Source organism: Diceros bicornis, chromosome 17, assembly GCF_020826845.1.
Source record: "Diceros bicornis minor isolate mBicDic1 chromosome 17, mDicBic1.mat.cur, whole genome shotgun sequence".
In the NCBI taxonomy this organism is placed as follows: domain Eukaryota; kingdom Metazoa; phylum Chordata; class Mammalia; order Perissodactyla; family Rhinocerotidae; genus Diceros; species Diceros bicornis.
The window spans coordinates 46,103,047-46,128,642 of NC_080756.1; the positions used below are offsets into that span (position 1 = coordinate 46,103,047).

Genomic DNA, 25,596 nt, shown 5'->3' on the forward strand with positions numbered 1-25,596 from the left:
GTTGGATTTGAAACTAGGGTTCTGTGAGGTTCTATTCTGTCTGTATCCAGATGTACTCCCCACTATGGTGCAGATTGTTTTTCTACCCCACACCTTGAAGAATGGGTTTGGAACAGCTAGAAGAGGGTTGGTTAAGTTGTGTGCTTTTGCCAATGTATGCATCAAGATTTGTGCCAATTATTTCAAAGTGAAAACATAACAGATGACAATAAAGTTTCAGAAAGTGTGTACAAAAATATGCCAGTGTGTTTTTTAGGCAATTTAACTTTAATGAAAGGGACTGGTATTACATTTCTTATTTCTTCTCTCCCATCCTCCTTCTCTTCTCTCCCCCTTGAGACTCAAAATATTGTTATTATCCAGAGAAAATGCTAGAAAAAACAAAATATAAAAGAGACCACTTGATCAATCACCAGCAAATAATCCATAATTGACGCTCAAATCACGCCATCTGAGCCATATCAGCCATACATTCATATTAGGATCATGTATATAATAAATAAATGAACATGACAATGATTTGGTAAGCTTTTGAAATTAATTTATTTCAGAACAAAGGGAGCAAACCAAATGAAGTACAGTGAAATCTTCTTATAAAATACTCTAGTGAGCTATATGGAAACATTGTTCTGTGTCCATAAATTTCTAGCTGTTAGATCTTGGTTTTGTCTGACAATTTACTTTTAGAGAAATTGCTGGCAAGAGAATATGTTTACATCATTTGTGTCAAAAAGAAAGTAAGATTAGCAAAGTGGATCTGAAGTGTAACTTTCTAATTTGAATAAAGCAGTGGCTCTGAGATTATTAAGGCTAAACGATAACACATGTAAGATTATGAGTGTATGAAAAAATTTTGACACATTTTTATTGGTTAACAGAGGATAATAAAGAGTTTGTGACTATATATACATATATATATATATATATACCAACTATATATTCATGTACAATCTGTAAAGTTTGTGAATGAGTAACTTGAAAAAGTTAGGAATAAACTAAATAGGAATAATGGTGAAATTTAAATATTTGTAAGTTGAGTTCTGTTTCCAGCCCTGTGGTGCCAATGTAGGTCAGGGAAATCTGTCTTTGCATTCCATACTTAAAAAATGCTAGAGTAGGGCCGGCCCCATGGCTTAGCAGTTAAGTGCGTGTGCTCCGCTACTGGCAGCCCGGGTTCGGATCCCGGGCACGCACCGATGCACCGCTTGTCCAGCCATGCTGAGGCCGTGTCCCACATATAGCAACTAGAAGGATGTGCAGCTATGACATACAACTATCTACTGGGCCTTTGGTGAAAAAAAAGGAGGAGGATTGGCAATAGATGTTAGCTCAGAGCCGGTCTTCCTCAGCAAAAAGAGGAGGATTAGCACAGATGTTAGCTCAGGGCTGATCTTCCTCACACACACACACAAAAAGCTAGAATATATATAACACACGGCTGAGCTGAAAGAAGAGTGAGAGAAGATTGAGGAGGCAGAAAAAACAACAGGGTGAGAGAGCTCTGGAACCTACTTATCCTGTACAAAAGCTGGACAACCTTCCAATTTCAGCCCTGAGATGTAAGGAGCTTCTAAATCATCGCTCCTGTGCTTACAACCAGAAAAGAGCTGAACAAATTGAATCATTACTTTTCTTGGACCAATGAAAAAATGGAAGTTTCTGTGCAATCCACTACATCCTGAAATCTGGAGAGAGACACAAGAACACAGAAAATCATAGCCAAAATTAGCTTACCTGGACAGGAGCTAATGGAACTATGAACTGATCTCTAGTTGGAAAAGTAGACAACATGCAAGAATAGATGGGTAATGTAAGCAGAGAGATGGAAACTTGATGAAAGAATCAAAAGGATATGCTAGAAATCAAAAACATTGTAAGAAAAATGAAGAATGCTTTTGATGGGCTCATCAGTAGACTGGACACAGCTGAGGAAAGAATCAGTAAGCTTGAAAATATGTCAATAGAAACTTCCCAAACTGAAATGTGAAGGGAAAAAGAGTGAAAAATAAAAACACAGACTATCCAAGAATTGTAGGATGATTCTAAAAGGTATAAAATACACATAGTTGGAATACCATAATGAAAAGAAAGAGAATGGAGCAGAAGAAATATTTGAGATAATAGTGACTAAGAATATTCCAAAACTAATGACAGACACCAAAACCGTAGTTCCAAAGAGCTCAGAGAACACTAAGAAGATTAATACCAAAAAATCTACTTGGGCATATCATATTCAAACTGCAAAAAAACAGACAAAGAGAATATCTTGAAAGAAGCTGGGGGTGGGGTGTGGTCATTTTACCCACACAGGGGCAAGTATAAGAATTATACAGTGGACTTCTCATCAGAAACCAAGCAAGAAGAGAGTGTAGTGAAATATTTAAAGTGTTGAAAGAAAAAATCACCAACCTAGAATTTTATATCAAGTGAAATTATCCTTCAAAAAAGATTTTCTCAGACAAAGAAAAACTGACAGAATTCATCACTAGCAGAGCTGCCCTGCTAGAAATGTTCAAAGAAGTTCTTCCTGAAGAAAAAAATGAGACAGGTCAGAAACTCAGATTTACATAAAAAAAGTAAAAGCATTAGAGAAGGAATAAATGAAGGTAAAATACATTTTTTTATGTTGCTTATTCTTAACTGATCTAATAGATAACTATTGTTTAAAGTAATAATATTAACCATGTAGTGGGTGATTATGGCACATGGATAAGTGAAATGAATGACAGTAATGTTATAAAAGATGGAAGAGAGGAATTGAGAATATCCTGTTATAAAGTAACTTGCACTAGCTGTGAAGCAGTATAGTATTATTTTAAAGGGGACTTAGTTGTAAATTTATATTGCAAACTCTAGAACAGCCACTAAATTCTTCTTAAAAAGAAATATAATTGATATGCTAAGAGAGGAGCAAAAATAGAATCATATAAAATGCGCAGTCAAATCCCGAGAACCCAGAGAAAGAGAGAAGGAGAAAAAAGAAACAATAATTGCAACAAATAGAAAATGATTAGAAACATGTTAGATATTAATTCAACTATACCAATAATCACTTTAAAGGTGAATGATCTCCACACACCAATTAAAAGAGATTGTCAGAGTGGATTAAAAAAACAAAACCAATCATATGTTGTCTACAAAAAAAACCCCAACAACTTTAAAGACACAGGTTAAAAGTAATATTAGAAAACCAAATCCAACAATGTATAGAAATAATTATATACCACAACCAAGTGGTATTTATCCCAAGTTTGCAAGGCTAGGTCAACATTCAAAAATCAATTAATATATTCATTCTATCACATGAACAAGCAAGAGAAGAAAAATCACATGATCATAATAATAGATGCAAAAAAAAGCATTTGACAAAATCCAACACCCATTCATGATGAAAACTCTAGGCAAAATAGGAATAGAGAGGGACTTCCTCAACTTGATAAAGAACATCAACAAAAACCCTATAGCTAACATTATAATCAATGTGAGAAACTAGAAGTTTCCCTGCTAAGATCAGGAACAAGAAAAGGATGACCCTTTCACCACTCCTTTTCAACATTGCACTGGATGTCCTACGTCATGCAATAAGACGAGAAAAGAAAATAGAAGGTGTACAGAACAGAAAGAAATAGATAGAACTGTCTGTTCACAACGACATCATCATCTATGTAGAAAATCCAAAAGAATAGACAAAAAAATCTTCTGGATCTAATAAATGATTACAGCAAGGTTACAGGATACAAGGTTAGTATACAAAAGTCAATTGCTTTCCTATGTACCAGCAATGAACAAGTAGGATTCAAGACTAAAAGCACAATAGCATTTTTATTAGCACCTGAAAATGAAATACTTCGGTATAAATCTAACAAAATATGTATAAGACGTATATAAGGAAAACTACAAAACTGATAAAATAAATCAAAGAGCTAAATAAATTCCATGTTCATGGATAGGAAGACTCAATATTGTCAAGATGACAGTTCTTCCCAACTTGACCTGTAGATTCAACGCAACCCCAATCAAAATTGCAGCAAGTTATTTTGTGGCTATAGAGAAACTGATCCTAAAGTTTACATGGAGGGGCAAAAGACCCAGAATAGCCAATACAACATTGAAATAGAAGAACAAAGTTGGAGGACTGAAGTACTTGACTTCAAGATTTACTATAAGCTACAGTAATCAAGACAGTGTGGTATTGGCAAAAGAATAGACAGATCAGTGGAACAGCATAGAGAGACCCAAAATAGACCCACATAAATAATGTCAACTATTTTTGACAAAGGAGCAAAGGCAATACAATGGAGCAAAGAGAGTCTTTTCAACAAGTGGTGCTGAAACAACTGGACATCCACGTGCAAAAAAATGAATCTAGATATAGACCTTATACCCTTTATGAAAATTAAGTCAAAATAGATCATAGACCGAAATATAAAACATAAAACTGTAAAACTCCCAGAAGATAACATAGGAGAAAATCTAGGTGATCTTGCGGATGACAATGACTTTTTATATACAACACCAAAGGCAGGATCCAAGAAAGAAATAATTGATAAACTGAACTTCTTCAAAAATAAAAACTTCTTATCTACAAAAGACACTGTTAAGAGTGTGAGAAGACAAGCCATAAACTAGGAGAAAATATTAGCAAAAGACATTTTGATAAAGGACTATTATCCAGAGTATACAAAAAACTCTTAAAACTCAAAAATGAGAAAACAAACAACCCAGTTTAAAATTGGGCAAAAGATCTGAACAGATACTTCAGCAAAGAAGATATATAGATGCCAAATAAGTATGTAAAAAGATGCTACACCTCATATGTCATTACATAGTTAAAAATGAAAACAACAATGAGATACCATTACACATCTATTAGAATGGCCAAAATCAAAACAGTGACAACACAAAATGCTGGCAAGAGTGTGGAGCAGCAGGAACTCTCATTCATTGCTTGTGGGAATGAAAAATTTTATAGCCACTTTGGAAGACAGTTGATGGTTTCTTACAAAACTAAACATACTCTTACAATACAACCCAGCAATCACACTCCTTGGTATTTTCCCATATGGCTTGAAAAGTTATGTCAATACAAAAACCTTCACATGAATGTTTATAGCAGCTTTACTAATAATTGCCAAAACTTAGAAGCAACCAAGATGTCCTTAAGTAGCTGAATGGATAAATAAACTGTGGCATATCTGAACAATGGAATATTGTTCAGTGCTAAAAAGAAATGATCCATAAATCCATGGAAAGACATGGTAGAACCTTAAATGCATATTACTAAGTAAAAAACATCATCTGAGAAGGCTACATAATATGTGTATGATTTCAACTATATGACATTCTGGAAAAAGGCAAAACTATGGAAACAGTAAAAAGATTAGTTGTTGCCAAGAGTTATGAGGGAGGGAAGGATAAATAGGCAGAACACCTAAAACTACTCTAAAAAATAAAGTCTATTTTTAAAAAATGGGCAAAATATCTGAACAGACATCTCACCAAAGAAGAGATAAGGATGGCAAATAATCATATGAATAGAATCCCAACATCATTTGTCATGAGATAATTGAAAGAAAACAACAATGAGATAACAATACACACCTATTAGAATAGCAAAAAATCCCCCCCCCCCAAATCAAAACAAATTGACGATACTAAATGCTGACACGGATTCAGAGCCACAGAAACTCTCATTTGTTACTGGTGGAAATGTAAAATGGTGCAGCCACTTTGGAAAAACAGTTTGGCAGTTTCTTTTAAAGCTAAACATGATCTTACCATAATCCAGCAATTGTGCTCCTAAATATTTACCCAATCAACCTGATAACTTACATCTACATAAATACCTTCCTGCAAATGTTTGTAGCTAAAACATAATTGCCCAAAACTGAAAGCATCCAAAATGTTCTTCAACTGGTGGCTGGAAAAACAAACTGTGGTATATCCATACAATGGAATGTTCATCAATAAATAGAAATAAGCTCTCAAGCCAAGACATAACATGGAAGAAACTTAAATGCATACTGCTAAGTGAAAGAAGTCAGGTTGAAAAGGCCACATACTGTAGAATTCCAATTTGACTTGACACATTTACTAGCGGATGTGAGTGAATGAGCAGCCATTCTGTCTTTTTGCTTTTTTCTCCTTTGGTAGTACTGGAATGGCTCCTTAATTAGTCCTCCTGTCTCCAGCCTTACCTGCACCCCCTCAGTTCGTCTTGACACTGAAACAGCAGTAACCTTTATAAAACAAATAAATGATCATGTCATTTTTGTGTTTATAATACTTTAATGGCTTATCTTCTTAAGCATAATTAGAAACTTCCCAGCTTGGCTTATAAGCTCTTCATAATGTGGGTAATTTTCCAGCCCAATATCCCACAATTCCTCTCACAGTCTTACTTTGCCAGGCTCTAGTTCTTCATACACACTGTGATCTTTTAAGTCTCCATTTTTTTTTTAATGTAAAAAATGGCTATAAAGATAGCAGTGCAGTGATGATAGGGCTGCAAATGGAAATGCTCTAGTGCTAGAGGTAACCCTCCTGGACTAGAGTCATAGCCACAGCCTATTAAATCTATATGTGCCCAGATAGGCAGGCAGTGAAATGAATGGAGCAGGGTAACGTGTAAGATCCTTGGTTCTTAAAAAAGAAGGCATTCAATGGGGTTATACAAGATATCCCTCTGCTTCCCTGGGATGCTTCTCTGAATCACTTTTATGCCCTGACAAAGTCCAAATGTTTCCAGTTGCCAATTTCTTTTATGTGCTCTAGTAATATAAGCACAGGAAAAACCTTCAGACATTAACACCATATGTATTTCCTCTCCCAGAAAAAGCATAAAAAACAAAAATCTGAATTTTATACTCAAATTCCCTTGAAAATTTAGAAAAATGCTTAATATAATACAGATAATTCTATTTAAATATGATGCCTTGGTATGAAATACTATTTTTAATAAAAATAACAACAAATTGTAAAGTATTCAATTAAAAACTCTGGTTTGGAAAATTTAGTAATTTATTTCTTAAGCATCACTCTTATAATTAAAATGAATAATAATTTCCAGTTTGTAGAGAACTGGTTTGAATTCTTAGGCACAGAATCCATAGCTTTTGATTTTTTAATCTGCAAAATACAAATGAAAAGACAAAATCAAATCAGCTGATAACCATATTCCAAGTTTAATTCTTCTTATTTCTACTTTCAATTTAAATTCAGAAATAATTTATTGTTATTAGGTAATACAAATTAATTTTTTAATCTAACCTCTATTCCCTATCAAACATGTTAGGAAATATAAGTCGTGGTTGTGCCATCTTTCCCATTCTCATTTGTCATCCTAAAATCCAGTTGTCAGTATCAAATTAACCCTTACTTTACCAATTTTCAGGACTTGGAATGTGCTGAAGCTAGACTCCCAGTCTAGGTTTTCAGAGACAAAAGTGTTTCCCTAAATATTTCTTGGAGATTACACCATTTATCCTTAAGAAATTCCTTATGCAGAGAACTGACATTTATTCTATGACTCTTTCTCAGAGTGATCTTTTTGTCAGAATGCAGGACAAGTCAAAATTTTCAGGCCTAAACAAACACAATAATTTAAAAGCAATTCCTAGACCTCCATCTGGAAATAATTTACTTCTCATTTTAACTTCTGGCATTATAAAACATTCACTTTTATGTTGCATTAATTTTAAATTTCCATTAAATTGCTCAATTTCTATGTTTTTACTGGGCTTAAGGGTTTTTTATGTCAATTTATTTTGACTTTCACAGGGAATAGAGCAAGGGGGGAGGTGAAGTAAGGTGTGGGGGATAGGGCTGCTTCAGAAACTACAGCTATATAAAATTTTTGTCCCCTGGCTTGATCTGTTAACTTTTTTAGTTCAGCTACAAATTTTGAGGAGTTGATTTGGGGGAGAACACAGGAAGCAAGAAAGGTCACTATGAGATAAGGCTGACTATAGAGTTCTATGCTAAGTATTTTTCTCTTACTTTAAACTGTCTACATGAGACAATTTAATCACATCTATTGCATTTACCAATCACCAGAAAGTGTCGCTCTGGCGATGATTATTCCCTCCAGCTTCAGGCTGTGGTGTCAGCTGCCTATGGGGCGCTGCTTAGTAGTGCCTAGGACATGATAGACATTCAATAAAAATATTTTGAATGTATAATAGATGGGTGGATGCGTAGAAGGATAGAGCATGGTGGATAGATGAATAGATGGTACTTCTCCATGTGGATATTTTTATTAATGTCTCATGGTCAACATGTTCAAGTCCAACCTCACTTGTTCTTAACTCATTTCCCCATTATATTCTGCCTCAGAGAATAATGCTACCCCCAGACCATATATGGACTAATCCCTCTCCCTCACTCTCTACATCTAATCAATGAACAATTTCTATAGGTAACCAGATCAAATTGAGCCATCCCCCTACTTAGCACTTGTGTGTGCCTATAGACTTCAGAGTAAAATCCATGCTCCTCAATGTGACTTATAAGCCCCTTCTTAGTATGGGCTCCGAAGAATCTCACAACCTACCCCCCCACATATTTCCACCCACATACCACTCAGCCTACCCTGAACTACATGTGATTTCTAACAGAGCCAGGATCTCCCATGTGTAGGCCTTTGAACAGGATGCTCTTTGCTTGGAATGCTCTTCCTAATTTAGTGAGCCTCAGCTCATCCAAGACTCAGTTCACAGTTTACCTCTAATAGGAAATCATTTCTAGTATCTTGCTAGGGAATCCTCTTAGTCATGCTTTATGGTGCCTAGCACAGTGCTCAATAAATATTTATTGATTAAATGAATGTGTGTGACACTCATTTATGTAGGGAGGAGAGAAAGATTTAATGAGCAAGTGAAATGGATAAGCATTTGAAAATTATTAAATTTAGATATCACTAAATCTATCTGAAATCTGATTTCTGTGCACACACCTTTGCTCTGAGCCCCTCTCCTTAAGATTTGACAATTCAAATCACACAATTTTCTGGGTTTTTTTTTAACATCTCAGTTTCAGTCCAGCGTATTTCCATTCCCTTTCAGTCCAGCTCCCTAGTTCAGAAAGGGCTTTTAACCCTCTTCGACTAGGAGTCCTGAGATTCCAAACTGGCACATTCTTGGTCTCAGCCATCAGTGACAGATGTTAAGCCAAAACTTTATCCTGGACCCCACATGGCCTGCTAGACCAGGGCTCAGTGCTGAAATCTCCATAGTTCACTCTTTGATTTGAGGCACAATGGCCCATGCTTCTTGGAGGATGCTAGGGTAGTCATAAAAGGAGAGGACATGGAAGAAAATGAACTTGGGGTTGGTGGTTGAGGAAAGACCCAGGAATAAGGTATCATGGACCAGAAGAGTTAGACCTAGAGGATAGGGGAATGGGGAAATTTGATTTGGAGGCTTGATTTGACAGGAGGATGATAGAAGTCCATGTGAGAGAGGGAAGATGACACTGAACTTCCTCTTATATTTTAGGTAAACCCTCTGGTTTGCTGTTTCTAAGATGAAATAGAAGAAGCCATAAGATTGACATTTTATACATATTTCTCTGATTTTGTCTATTACATTTTCTCTTCCAGAAAACACAAGTTTTTCTCCCTCTGAGGCAATAACGTCAGTTAGACTCACCTCAATCTGGCCTTCCTTCTTTTACCCAGGCATCATAACAGGACTTAAATGAGAAGATATTCTAAATTACCCATTTACCTTTTTATTTTTCCTGGAACATGCAAAAGTGCAAACTCGCAACTCCTTAAGAATAGGAACTGTATCTTATTTTCTTTGCTGTCTTCCTCATTGCCTAAATGGTTTCTATTTATTTATTTTTCCTAATGGACATTCTATTTTTTGTTGCTTAAAGAATGAACTTGTTAATGACTGAAGAAACTAGTGAAGAAACAGTTGCTTATCGCATACTACTTTATATCTGTATCATTATATACTTGTTTTTCCTCCTTGGCTGCATCCTTAAGGACCTTTTCAAGAAAAAACCAAAAAATCTTATTTATATCAAAGTTTCCTTCTTGCTTCTTGAAATTCATATTCTCTTTCTGTGTTGCCATGTTTTCTGGTTATGGATATTCCCTCCGCTAAGGATGAAGAAGTCTAGTCATGAACAAAAATGCACTTTTCAAAGCATGCCTCTCTGTATGATGTATGCTCATATGGAAAACAATTTCAACCATTCAGAATTAAATCATATCCATAGAAATATTAAAATATAGTGGTAAGTGTTAAATATTGGAAGAAGCATGAGTTTTAAAGTAAAAACACCTGGATTCAATCTCAGTTCTGTCACCTAACTGCTCTGTAAAATAGATAAGTTTATTTACTTTTCAGTTCAGGTTTCTTATGTGTAAAATAAGAACATTAATTCCTATTTTTAAGAGTGATTATGAGAAATAAGTCAGCTTGAGGTCAGTATTCAGTACAAACTCCTCTTTTAATATTTAGCTTCCCAGAAGTCCCATTAGTGTTTTTATTTAAAACATAACTAAAACCTACCTAATGGTATTTTCTACAGGTATATACACTTTAACCAACAGCTAATATGATTAATAAATGGATACTTAGTTACACGAAATTAATTTATTCATCAATAAACTATCTCCACAAATCTAGTGTAGAATTCCCTCCATATCTGTCAGTATGCTCATTTTTACTTCTCTGACGCTTTTTGACCACTGAAGGACTGGAGTTAAACGTAGGGCTGATAGTACTATAAGGTCTGGGACAGTGGTTCCGCTCTGGCCTAAGAGAAGAGGCCTGGGGGGGCCTGCTCTTCTCAGTCAATCAGGTTTGCAATGTGGGTTGACCAGTTGGCTTTTCAGTGGACATCTGGACTAGGCATTGAACCTGAGAGAGGTGGTGATACATACTCAGTGGAAGTTCCACTTTAAAGAGCATGTTTTTCAAATAATCAAAACAGACTAGAGGACAGACCTGAGTACAATAGTAATATGGAAGCCAAATAATTTATCCAAATTTTAATTGTTTCCTCATTCATTTCTCAAATATTTATTTAGCACATAGCATGTATCAGGCAGTACGCCAGCCACTGGAGATAAAGATGACCAAGGCCTAATCTCGGACCTCAGATCATTCACAATTTGTAGAACATACGGGAATAAAAATGAACATTTACAAGACAGTTGTACATGTTCTTTAACAGAGAAGAAACAAAAGACAATTTCAAGTCACATAGAGAGTGGTCAATGGTTTGGGAAGGCCGGAGAAGACTTTGAAGAGGAGGTGGTGCTTCTCTAGTTACCGCAGGTAGAAATACCATCTGGTGAATGGTGAATATGAGTCTATTGCATTGTAAATTTGTCTTTCTTTTCCTCTTTCTTTGATTTTCTCTGGGTTAGTTCCATCTTACTTAATATGCTGACTAGTTTTTAGCTTATTTGGACTTACAAGAGTACAAAGTTAAAAAAGAAATTAGCCTGGGGGCCGGCCTGGTGGTGTAGTGGTTAAATTTGCATGCTCCACTTCGGTGGCCCGGGGTTTGCAGGTTCAGATCCCAGGCATGGACCTATACACCATTTATCAAGCCATGGTGTGGCAGGCTTCCCACATATAAAGTAGAGGAAGATGGGCACAGATGTTAGCCCAGGGCCAATCTTCCTCAGCAAAAAAGAAAAGAATTGACAACAGATGTTAGCTCGGGGCTAATCTTCCTCACCAAAAAAAAAAAAAAGAAAAATGAAATCAGCCTGAAAATATTTATGGATCACCCAAAATAAGAATTGTCTCTTCATTATATCTAAAATAATTGTAATAAACCCTGAAAGAGACCCTAAAGAAACGTACAAGCAACTACATTAACATGATGAAGCACAATTGGGTCATGAGGATGATTACCTTGTGTATGTGTCAGTACATGGATTCCTGAATGAAAGGAATAGTGTCAGTACTCCACGCTGAGGCAATAAAAGAAGCTCATGAGTGCTCAGAAGCATTTGTCTAGAAAGTCACTTTTTTCGAGAGACATTTCAGGCTTTATTTTCACCAAGCCTTCAATTCTTTTCTTTTGTAACAAAAGCAGTGTTGGGTAACTAGACAATATGTTTTCCTCAAAATGGACTGTAATCAATAAAATATGTCAAACCTTAAAACTTCTGGAAAAACAAGACCTTGTATCAGACTCCTAATGGAAGTAAAGATTTTCAGTACCACCATTTTACTTCAAAAGAAACCTTTACTCAGGATAGTTGGGATAAAGAAGACAGAGTATTCAAAAGAAAATTAGATCAATTTTATAGTAACCATTTTAATAAGGATCAGAAAATAGCCATTATGAGACATTTCAGATTATATATTTATATAATTTTTTTTTTGTGAGGAAGATTGGCCCTGAGCTAACATCTGTGCCAATCTTCCTCTATTTTGTATGTGGGATGCCGCCACAGCATGGCTTGATGAGCAGTGTGTGGATCTGTGCCCAGGATTTGAACCCATGAACCCCAGGCTGCCGAAATGGAGTGTGTGAACTGAACCACTATGCCACCAGGCCGGCCCCTTATAAAACCTTTTAAGAAGAAGCTATAGAAATTTAGCATGGGGGGCCGGCCCCGTGGCTTGGCGGTTGGGCGTGCGCCAGGGTTCAGATCCTGGGCACGCACCGACGCACTGCTTGTCTGGCCATGCTGAGGCGGCGTCCCACATACAGCAACTGGGAGGATGTGCAACTATGACGTACAACTATCTACTGGAGCTTTGGGGAAAACAAGGAGGAGGATTGGCAATAGATGTTAGCTCAGAGCCGGTCTTCCTCAGCAAAAAGAGGAGGATTAGCATGGATGTTAGCTCAGGGCTGATCTTCCTCACAAAAAAAAAAAAGAAAAAAAATATAGCATGGTTCTCTTGTGAATTCTCTTGGGTTAGTTTTAGTGCTTATTCTCTCAATGCCTGGCTATGATTTAACTATTAAGAAGAGCGAGCTGTGACATGGATTGATATATCTTTTTCTATTTCTATATCTATTCAGCAAGTATTTTTTTAGTCTACTCTGTGCCAGACACTGTTCCAGACACTAGAAAACAGTGATGGACAAAACAAATTCCATGCACTCGTGGAATATACATTCTAAAGAAGGAATCAAGTAAAATAATAATAATAATAAATAAGCATTTCAGTTGTTTTTATTGTTACTATTATTAGTGGTGTTAGTAGTAGTAGTAGAAGATGATTTATGGAATGCACGACTGGGAGAGTGGCAGGCAATGACCTCCTCTCCTACTACAGCCACTCGTGCTCATTCTGCTTTAGCCACACTGGCCTGCTTAATGTTTCTTGAGCATATCAAGCACACATTCCTACTTTAGGGCCTTTGCACTGACTGTTCCTTCTTTTTGGAACACTATTTCTTCCAGATATCTTCCCTCATCTCTTTCTTATATCACCTTCTCAATGAGGATTATCCCGATCACCCAGTCTTAAATAACAGCTCTCACATCCTCATCTCCCAATGCTAACTCCCTCTTACCTTGCTCTGCATCTTTTATCCCATAGCACTTATCATCTCGAACATACTATGTAATTTATTTATTATTTTTATTTTTATCTGTCTCCTCCTAGTAGAATATAAAAGCTCTGTAAGGTCAGAGATCTTTGTCTGAATTGTTTACTGCATTATTCCAAACACTTAGAACACAACCTGGCACAGAGTAGGCACACAGTAAATATTTATTCAATGAGATGAGGTCAGATGAGAGAATTTGGGGAAAATAAGTGACACGAGATGGTTTACTTTTTAGCAGAATCACTGGCTGCTGTGTAGAGAGTAGTTTAAGGGGGTTCTGGAGGTGCAGATGAAGTAGAAACAGTGCTGAGGAAGTGATTACATTGTCATTAACAGGTGAAACCATGTGACGAAAGTGGCAGTAATGGAGTAGATGAGAAGTGGTAAGATATATCACACATGAAAATTATATCCCATTATAAAATTATAATAAAATGTGGGGCTAAATAATACTGGTGAAGTTTTATAATTACCTCAATAAACGGTGAATGTCACCTAAGCATCTCAGACATGATTTAAATAACAACAGAGCCTTTAACAGATATCATTTGTACACATGTAAAATTATTTTCATTCTTTAGACTAATAATTTTAAATTAAAATATTATTGAAAACTTAAAAATATAGAAAATGCATTTGTCTTTTCCATGAATAATCTGTGAGAGAGATGAAAACGCATCTTCAAAGGATGAACAGATGACATGTCAATTTTTTAAAGTAGTTTTTGATTTTTTTACTGCATTTTAAAGATTGAATTTTTTAAAAAATGTGTGATTCTTTTGTTAAAATAACCATCAAATAATGATGTGTGTCTCTTAAAAAAGAATATTGAAATTGTTTAGATTGATTTCATTGATTAAGCCCAGCAAGACTGCCCTGTTGGAGGGAGGCTGGCTGAAACTGAGCCAGTAACCTAGAAGTCAGCAGGCTCATCAACAACAAACATGGTATCTCAAAGGGGCACAGGAATCATATCTATAGTAATAGAACCCCTTCCTTAGAATCGAACCCCAGAGCTAATTTACTCCAATATTAGACAAAATTCTAGCAAGCTTGTTAATATAGCTTATCAGTCTTTGGAATGATAAAAGTAACAAAGTAGATATTCAGATGGGTATTAGAGATAGTCTCAGTGACTGTGGCAAAAACAGAAAGCCATGGTATTTGAGGGAAGAAAAAATTATTTATGTGTGTGTATGAATACATATATTCAAAAACTAAAAATATTCAAAAGCCCTGGCACTCTAGAGCTGTTGTGCCTTAACTACTCTATAGCTTCTAACTGCACAGGGTACTAATCAAGGTTCTTCATTAAGATCCAGACATTTAAAAATGATTCAGTTGTGTTTAGTGTACAGGGTTTTGAAAGGCAATGGAGTGTCTAATACATTTTAGAAAGATTTCTTTGAGAAATGATTAAAGTTTAAATGGTCTTGGAATTGGGGGTACTTCAAACATTACTTATGTAGCAAATTTTGTTAATTTTAATAGCTCATTGCTTGAAGATGCCAGATAAATGAATTTTTCTAGGTTGTAACCTTTAGAGTTAAAACTACATATTCTAACAGAAGATGAAACTCTTCGAATACTGCCGGCAATTAGGTTTACTAACACTTCTATGTTAAAAACAGAAAAATATCTGTTTACTACTTCATACATGCAAAAAAAAAAAAAAAAAGACAGTCTCAGGAGAATGAACAGTGACAGACTCTCAAAATTGCAGATAAAACCACAAGTACGCTCACTGTGGGAAGTATTATAGGGTCAGTGGCCTTGCTACTTTAGGCACTGCAAATATTTTGGCTCAAATCCAGCCTCACACTCTGTAATTAGAAAGAACATTGCTACTTTCAGTCTCCAGCCAAGCCACATATGCTTGTGGTCTGTTTTATGAGGTTCTTGTTGCAATTTGCACTGAGATCTCTCATATAAGACCCTGTGGTAGGGGGTGTATACCTCCTTTGATCTTAACAGAGGCAATAGACAAAGGAGATGATGACAGTAACTTGCAACAAACAAGTCATTTCTTCAAGCAGTATCTTTAGACTACTACCTCCCTGACATTTCCGTAAAAATAAAAATACCCTAATAATAGATATCTTTAAACTGTAACATATGGTAGACATTGATTCTTTAGTTAGGGTCAGTGGGTTCCCAAGAAGACTATCAATGGTATTCAGAGGGCTCGTGAGCCTGCTGAAATTATATGCCAAACTGTGTATATACATTCTTCCAGGGAAGGGATCCAAATCTTTTATTCCATTTTTAAAGTGTCTGTGACACTACGCTCCAAAAAGTATTTTTTTTAAAAGATTAAAAACCACTGTTTTCAACTATAATACAAGTATAAGAAAATGGTCAGTATGTCTCCACCAGTGTGAAGGACAATAGAGTCCACATCCCTCAGTGCTTGTCTTTCTCCGACCCATCTTCTAGTTGAATATTATCCAGATGGCCGACGCCTTAAATTCAGTTTAGGACAGTGGATAAATTCCAGGCTTTGGAAACAGACTTCTTGGATTCAAATCCTTGACTTAGCCACTAATTAGCTAGGTGAGCTCAGTTAAATTAGTTACCGTCTCAAAGCCTCAGTTTCCTTATCTGAAAAATGGGACCAATCCTAGTATCCGCCCCTTGGGGATGAAGTGAGGGTTGAGGAGATCCTGCACGTGAAGTGCTTAGCACAGTTCCAGGTCATGACCCTGACCGTAAGTATTTCATGAACATTACTTTTGATGAGCTTTAATGAATCACTAATAAAATCCTTAATTTTAAATATTTTTATAATACAAATTTCCAGCTAGTAATCTATAAAAATTATCATATTTTTAATTCACCTTTATCAATCATTATCAATATTCAAATTTTAGAGACCTGTATTGTGACACTTTATGTCTGAATTCATTGTTTTGCTAAAAATGTTATATGTGAGCATTTTCACATTGTGATATTGTTTGTTTGTTTTTAACCCTGTGACTAAAGGAACAAATCTAAACTATTGATTAATACACAAATTCATTAAAACCTTACACCAGTGCTTAGGCCACAATATGAAATTGAGAAAGTATTTGAATAAACATAAGTAAATGTAATGGGTTTATATGCCAAGAAATATAAAACACATATAGTTGTCTGGGCTATTTCTCTTTCCTTACCAGGATAAGAACTATAAGAAAATTAATAAATTTTTTTGAAATGTTGCTCTTTTTTCCACAGCTCTTGTAGTGAGATTTCTGACCAAACGGTTCATCTGGGAATATGATCCCACTCTCGGTAGGTCAACTTTTATTTCCTTCTCCTCTCTAATCAAGTTTATGACCCAAAAGAGAGAATGACATTTTCTCTTGCAACATTTTTAAGCATCTTCCAGCTATTTTGAAAGTGCTTTATCAAATCATGCAAAGAAGCCCTCTGAGAAGCTAGACATGTGTTGCATGCTGTCTGTGCTTACAACCATGCAATTTTAATGCATAAATGAGAAACTCAGGTCAAACCAGAGACACGAAGGAAGTAGGTACAATATGATGCCCTTCCATCAGGAAACACAGGATCATTCTAACGAGGGAACGAGGATACAGTGGACATGGCTAATTTGGTGTGGGAGACAATGGCATGCTGAGGAGAGTATAACAGTAAAATAAAACTTGTGAATACTGATTTTGGAAAAATATATAGATAATCTATGTTTTTCCCCCTCTTCTCTGCAATGAATCTGATTTAAGCCTATTTAAAAAATAAAAAAGAAGCAAAAGTTGACATCTGTTGATCTTGAAAATGGCAATAATGTTGATGTATGAAGCGTTCATCACATGTATTTTTCATAGTCTGTAACAGAGTACTTATTAGAAATCTATTTAGTTATCAACTTCAAAATAACACTGAAAATCCGAGGGTTCTAAATTAAGCTTCAGATTTTACTCTGAATTAAGCCTGTGAGTTCTTGTTTGTTATGCTTCAGGACCCCAGTTGGTTTTGTAAAGGGCAACAACTTTGAAATCCAGACGAAGAGGGAAAGACATACATCATTTCATTACCAGGCACAGGGTGCCCCAGGCTGAGCAGGCCTTATTCAGAATGGTGAAATGGGCAAGGATTATTCCTGGGTTTGTTTGTTTATTTGTTTCTTGATTATCACTCCAAGGTTAGATATATTGAGTTTAAAAGGGAGCTTCCTTTCCCCTGTGCTTCCTTTCATTGCTTTTACTTATTCACTCAACAAATATGTGTTAAATGCCTCCTATGTGTCAGATTATTCTAGGTGCTGAGGATAAATCAATAGGCAGAAAGAGAAAGGCTCTGCTTTTTTTGAGCTTATGTCTAGTAAAGAGAGAAGAGTCAACAAATAAATATATGTCAAATAGTGATCAGTTCTATGAAGGAAAACTGAACAGGGAAGGGGATAGAGAGTGATCTTATAGTTTATTTATTTAATTTTTAACTTTTTAATCTATCTAGAATTTATTTTAGTGAGAAGTACAAGGTGAAGACCCAACATTTTTTCCAAAAAGTTGACCATTTGAACTCCTAGTATTTATCAAATAGTCGCCCCCTTTCTCCACTACTTCCAGTGCTGCCTTTTTATGTATTGGATCATTTACACTAAGATGCAGTTCTAGAGTTGAGGTCATATCCAACACCAGTACCACACTCTTTTGGTAATTGTATGCTTTTTAGAACATGTTGATACCCAGCAGAGAAAGTCTTCCTTCTTTACTTTTTTACAAAATTATCTTGGCTACTGTCTCCAGTTTATTCTTCCTGGTCCATTTTAAAAACTCTATCATAACATGACATGATTTTGATTGGAATTGCATTAAAACTATAAATTACTTTGAGAAGATTCACATCATTATGATGGAGTCTTTTAATCTAAGACAATAGCATGTCTGGTCACTTATTAATCTTTACTTCTCTTTTTGCTTTTAAATAAATTATTTTTCAACATCAGTAATTTTAGCATGTTTTTCATATAGCCGCAATCTAATCTTAAAATGATATATTTGGATCTAAAAATGCACTTGGTTTAAAAAAAAAATCATTCATCATCTATTGTTTGTCCCATATAAGTAAATGCTTATTCTTCTCTTACATTTTTATTACTTATTTAACCTTTACAAAGATTATAGTTCCTGAGAATCTTAATGATTTATTATAGTTCAGTAGAAAAATACTAATTTTATTTAGTTATACTATTACATCTCAACAAAAGATGAAGCTTATAAAAAATGATCTCATAAAGTTTTTTAACTCTCTCTGAATGTGTTCCAGTAGCTAATGTTACTATTTTTAATTAGTCTCAGGTGAACCATTTTCCCTTTTGTTTTTATTCATTCTGAAAAGCAACTGCTATTAATAGAGATCTGCCTACATCAGTTATCTGTAATGCAGGCTTCCTTCACTAAGAATAATGAAACTTTACTGAGTGACCTTGCACTGTACTGTTCAAAGAGTACTGCAGCTGCTAAGCAACAAGAGCATTGATCAGACTCCAGGAGTATCAGACAGATGACTCACTCCCAAGTGAGGGCTTCATTAACTCACCCTGGAAACTGGATTTGTGCATGCGAGTGTGTATGTCTGTGCGTGTGTGCTGGAAGTCTCTAGTGTTCTAGCCTAGACGAGTTCCCAATCCATTTCATCTAAGAGCAGTCAGCATTTCCTGGGCTTAACTTCATACTATCATAGAGTTTCAAATCCACCACCCGAAGGGAAAGCTACAGTAAAAAACCAAGTGGAACATTTGCAAAAAACAGTCTTTAATTCTGAATTCAGTGCCTTCCTTAGAATACATGGGACAGCTTTTTCAACCTGTAACAGAATTATTCCTCCATGAGAAGTTGAAGACCATGAACACCATTCAACATATTAGCAAAGCTGTAATATTTATTGCTCTGAAATAGTTCTGTGAAGGAAATGCTTGCTACTATAGTAGCAAGTGAATTCCAAACTCTTAGATTTCAGGACCCAATGTTTTGGTTTCGTTTTTGGTTTGGGGAGTTTTTTTGGTGTTCTTTTTTTCTTATGGAGAGGGACCATCGTAGGAGTTCTGATTAGGGATGTAAGCAAAGGGCAGAAGGTGAGGGAGAACTAAACATTTTATAAGAGAAGAAAATATTTTTAACATCTAAGTGTTTTGAAGGATATAATCTAAGAAAAAAGTTCAATCCTTTACATTGAACAATTTTAGTTTTCCTTAAGTTTTTCTCATTTCACTGTGGACCAGTGAAATCTCTGTCAGAAGCCAGAGCTGGTCTATGAACAGCATTTGAAAACCATCACTGAAGCCTATAAGATTTGAGACTTGGACCACCTACCAGGAAAACCCTCTGATGGTGATGGCAACGATGTTCTGGATAGAGAACAAGATCCATGTTCTGATTAGATTCAAAAAAAGAACTGAACCTCTACCTCTGAAAGTCATATTTCTTTCTGAAAATGCTGTTCATGGCAGAGAATATAGACAAAAGCTTAGATCGTGTGCAGTTGCGTGTGTGTGCTTGTGTGTTGGGGGCATTTGGAGAGAAAAAGAGAAACTACATTTCAGCACCTTCCACTACTACCGCTACATAGGAGGCACCCTGCGCTGTGGTTGAATGGAGTATGGTGTCTCTATCTGGTCACACAGGAGTGAGGGTAGGAAATGGGAGACATATTGGACCCACTGGTGCTTTGATTTTGTAATTGGTTCTTCCTGCCTGCTTTACAGTTCCCTCTGTTTGGAAAGGTTCATACAAAGAGAGAGACACACCCAGAACAAATTCTCTCAACTGGACACTAAAGCAGAAGTGCTTAGCCGACTCATAGAACTATTTAACGTCGACATAGCAAGGAACTTTGAGATCGTCATTTGACAAATAAGGAAACAAGTCCAACAAAGTAAATTTATCCAAGATTATGAGGATAGTTTGTGGTTAGACCAGCAGTAGAAGTCAAGTCAGTACAATTTCCATTCTAGCATAAATCAACATTACTAACTGCTGTTGTTACTGTACAGGTCAAACGTCCATATTAATGTGTTGAAATATGCAAATAAAGCTAAATTAGTAAAAGGATTAACTATATACAACATCCCCTTGAGCATCAACTTCTCTTAGAGTAACAAAATATACTTCGATTTATAAAAATGTTACTGAATGCATGTTTAAATCGCACATCTCTCATATACAGTGAAATTCAGATATAATTTTTTTTGTTTCTGAGGAAGATTCTCCCTGAGCTAACATCTATTGCCAATCTTCCTCTTTTAGCTTGAGGAAGATTTGCGCTGAGCTAACATCTATGCCAATCTTCCTCTGCTTTGTACGTGGGTTGTCGCCACAGCGTGGTCGCCAGCAAGTGGTGTAGGTTCGCGCCCAGGAACCGAACCTGGATGCTATTTGGTTCTTTTAGAAGCATCTCTCTCTCTTTTTTTTTCTTTTTTTCTTTTTCCTCAGCATGGCTTGATGAGTGGTATGTAGGTCCACGCCCAGGATCCGAACTGGTGAACCCTGGGCTGCCAAAGTGAAGTGCAAAAACTTAACTGCTACATCACCAGGCCGGCCCCTAGAAGCATTTCTTAAACAATCACCCCCTACCTTAAAAAAACAAAAGACTCAAATGATCATTTTCTGTTAGTATGAACAAAATGAAAAATACGTCCACCCTCTAAGCACATACACATTTTCTCTTATGTTTTAAAATTAATAGTACAGTTTAATTCCAAAGAGTACTGGGCCGTCCCCATGGCTTGGCAGTTAATTGCACACGCTCTGCTACTGGCGGCCTGGTTCGGATCCCAGGCGTGCACCGATGCACCACTTCTCCGGCCATGCTGAGGCCACGTCCCACATACAGCAACTAGAAGGATGTGCAACTATGACATACAACTGTCTACTGGGGCTTTGGGGGCAAAAATAAAAGGAGGAGGATTGGCAATAGATGTTAGCTCAGAGCCGGTCTTCCTCAGCACAAAGAGGAGGATTAGCATGGATGTTAGCTCAAGGCTGATCTTCCTCACAAAAAAAATAAATAAATTCCAAAGAGTACTTAAATACATTTTTTAGAATTATCTTTAGAAAGGCTAGCACATGGATGCACAACATTTTGCCTCTATAGGCAATACTTCCACTGTCTCACATGTAGTCTGGGTTCCTCATGAGAAAGACAGAAGAGCCTTAAAGAAAAAATGCTCGAAATGGCATGAAACCAGTCCCCAGCTTTGAAGAAATCACCGCTGCCACCCGCTGCTATGTCTGTGGCAGACATTCCCTCATTTCCTGCATTTTATCATTCTCATTTCAGTTAACAAACAGCCAAAGAAGCACACAGCTTCATACAATTTTCATTATGTTCTATTTCCCCCCTACTGTGGCCGTCTGTGGTTGAAATACATATCCTATTTATTATGAAAGCAATAGAGAAAAATGTCACTGTCTGTCAGACAACTTTTGGTGCAAAGGGATGGAATAGAGCCCAGAACTCTGTTTTCCAGGCTCCAGGGCTGATGGCAGTCCTTTTAAAAGAGAAGGAGTACAAAGGCCACTACAGAACAGTGGAGGGAGAGACAAAAAGGGCATGGATCCTAGCATGTGTGCTGCCGTCTGGGCTTCTCCTCCTCAAGCTGGAGCACTGAAGATGAAAAAGGAAGTTGAGATAACACTCATAGAGTGTTATCTTATCTAAGTAGTTGCTGTAAATGCTATTTTAGAGCTTTAAATCATACAAAACAATAATCTCCTATTTAACATAAAAAAGTAGAGGGATGGAATGTTCTAGAATTGACAATCATTGCATACACCACATATGGATTACATATTCTAGGAGAATGACAATAATGTAAAATACACTTATTAAAATATATTGAATATAATCTCGTTTTTAAATTTTTTTTCAGAAAATACTTCAACAATGTGCCATGCTTGTGGCAATGATCATTACACATGGCTGATGACAGGTAGAAGGCTAGGTTCTGCTACTTAGTTAAGCCTCCTTTCTGCAGTTTGTATTTTGAGTAGGAGATTATATTTACAGCGAAGTAACGTAAAACTGTGGTCAAAAAAGAACTGTAAAATAGTTGATGAGATGAAGAAATGAAAATCAGAAACATGAGATAGACAGAAAAAATAAGTAAAAGCACTGGCTTACTGGCTACTCTGATGGGAGAAAAACTTCTAGGGTTATTAGGTCGGTCAGTCAGTTGGTTGGTTGGTTGGTTGGTGATTTGGGTAGTTTAGGTGTAAAGAGTTGAGTCAATCATACTGCTCTATCCATGGCACCATGGCATGTGCATGTGAAGCCTTTATATTATTTATATTATTATTTTATATTATTTCACTTTATTTTTCCTGCATCCCTATTCTGACACTATTGCCTTCCTCTTTTCCTTAGGGATATAATCTCATATGTTTGATACTTAGCAGAGTGGTTAAAATTCCTAAAGCCAGGCTTCCTGAGTTCCAGTCTCAGCTCTACCACTTACCACTTAACCTGTGTGACCTTTGGCAAGTTATTAAATGTTGTTGTGCCTCAGTTTCCTCATGTAAAATGAAGCTAATAGTAATACATACTACATGAGATATTTGTGAGGATTAAATGAGTTAATATGAGGAAAGCATTTAGAACAATTATTCAAATGGTAAGCAGTATGTGCTAGCTATTATATATTTTTTCAAAAAATATTTTTTCTGTGCATGCATGTATTTTAAATTCATAGAAATTTTATCATTCTATAGAGGTAATCATATGATTTTTTTTCCTTTAGTCCTTTAATGTGTTAAATTGCATTGATAGATTTTAAACATTCTTTGTATTCCTGAAATAAACTCTATTTGACCCTGATGTACTTATTACACTGTTGGATTCAACTGGATAATATTTTATTTAGAATTTTTGAATCTATGTTTAAGAATGAAATGAGCCTACAATTTTCTTTTCTTTTTTCTCTTATTACTTGTATAATACTTCTTACAAGAATCAGCATAATGCCCCATAAAAGGGATTGTGTAGCTATCCTTTTTCTGTTTTCTAGAACAACTTGTTTAATGGAAATCTCCCATGAAGCCAACTGGTTGCAGTTGCTTTTGATGGTTGGGAGAGAGCTACAATTAGCATTTAAGTTTGTTTACTGACTATTGATCAAGTGAGGTGTTCTATTTCTCAGTGCGCCAATCTGTGCATTTTTTCATCCCAGAATTTATCAGGGGTTGAAATTTGTTGGTATACAGTTCATAAGATTATTTTATTTTTATTTCGTCAGAATGTGTAGTTATTTTCTTTTGTTTGATCACACCTTCTCTCTTAAATTACTGGTCAGTATTGCCAAATTTTTACCTCTCCCCCCACCCCACCTCTTTTTCTTAAATCTTTTCAAGTACTATGCTTTGGTGTTGTTAACCTTATCTAATTTTTTTCTGCTGTTTTCGCTTTTACTTCTTTCCTCATATCTTCTTGAATTTCCTCTTCTAATTTGTTGAGTTGAATACTTAGCTCACTTTTTTCTATTCTTTCTTTTCGTTTTCCAGAATAAGAAAAGTACATTAGCTCACTCAAACCTTTCTCTGGTCTCTTCCACCACCTCCGTTCTGATATAATTGTACCATCTAGCATTGTAGTTCTGGATTGCTTTTGATATAGTTCTATTGCTTTGTTTTACTCCATTGGGATCTTGAATTCAGTTCTGCTGGTGAGAAGTCCAATGTCAGTCTGAGTCGTGTCCTTTTGTAGATTATGTGCCTTTTTTCTCTAAATACTTTTAATTTTTCCTCTTTGTCATTGATATCCTTAAATTTTGCCATAATGGGTTAAGATATGGGACTATTTTCCCTCCTGTGTCCTGTTAGTCCTTTAGATCTGAAGTTTTTCAATGCCTCTTATCCTGGGAAATTCTGTCATTACAACCTCAAATATTTTCATCCCTGTATGTATTCTATTCTCACTTTAAGGCTCATTTTATAAGAGCTAATAACATGTCTATTTCTATTATCCATATCTCTTATATTTTACTTTTACATTTTCCTTCTTCTTATCATTTAATGGTACTCTCTGGGAGAGTTCCTCAACCTGACCTTCATCAGCTCAATCATTTATTGAGTTCTTTATTTCAGTTGTTCTCGTTTTCATATAGAGCAGCATCAACCTCTGGTTTCCATTTCGTGTGGAGGGGTACACTCAGAGCCATGCAGTGTTCCTGCACCTGCTAACTTCTGCTCACACCAGCAGACCTTAGGGTCTACTCTGATATTAACCTGCCAGCCTCCAGCTGGTACTGAGCTGCTGTCACTTTTCTACCTTGAAGAGGTGAAATGAACAAGAGAACTCTGCTTTGTTCCATCTCTCCTCCATGCTGTCCAGCCCTCCTCTACTTTGGGTGACTGTTCCTCACAACCCCCAAACTGAGGTCTGACCACCTTCTACTGCCCCAAGGGTTTCTCATAGCTTCACCTGGTCATTTATCACATGGATGGCCAACCACCTCCCTCTGTTTCTTATGTTTCCAGAGTTGAGGTCTGGAAAGAAATGAGTAGCTCCTGCTTATAAATCACCTTCTCAGGAACAGGAATTAACAGGGATTTCCAGAAAGTGGATTTTTAGGAATGTAAAGGTAGAATGCATTTTGTGGGAACCACTTTCTCATTTTCAGATGTGGAAGCCTCATTTTAAAAGGAAGAGAGTGTCAGGAAGCTGGCCTCATAAGAGAATAAAATAAGCAGAGGCAAAGAGACTCTCCCATACTATATCATAACGTCTGTGGCTCTCATATTAGAAGCTGTTGCTTCCACGAGCTCTAAGAGACGGCACCTTCTTGCACATCCATCCTCTCCTTCCTAGGATGCACATTCCCTTATGCTATAAAAACGGATGTACTCCTGTGACTAACTTGTAATTTTAAGGATCAAATTAAATTATGCACTTATTTACCTTCTTTTTTTGCTCATTCCCTCAGAATCAACCTACCGACACCAAGCAACCATTGATGATGAAGTTGTCACCATGGAGATACTAGATACTGCTGGTCAGGTGAATAAGGAGTTCAGCTAAAATATTGTCTGGATCAAATAAAAATGAGACATGCATAAT

The 25,596-nt window shown here is 36.2% G+C and overlaps 1 protein-coding gene across 1 annotated transcript in view; it reads left to right on the forward strand.

Annotated features, from left to right (window-relative positions):
• The window catches only part of RERG (RAS like estrogen regulated growth inhibitor), a 106,671-nt gene that overhangs the window by 77,830 nt on the left and 3,245 nt on the right, over nucleotides 1–25,596 (forward strand). Inside the window, exons 3-4 of the mRNA XM_058557585.1 lie at nucleotides 16,759–16,815; nucleotides 25,463–25,536. Of these exons, the coding sequence (XP_058413568.1) occupies nucleotides 16,759–16,815; nucleotides 25,463–25,536 (131 nt within the window). The remainder of the gene's footprint in view (nucleotides 1–16,758; nucleotides 16,816–25,462; nucleotides 25,537–25,596) is intronic.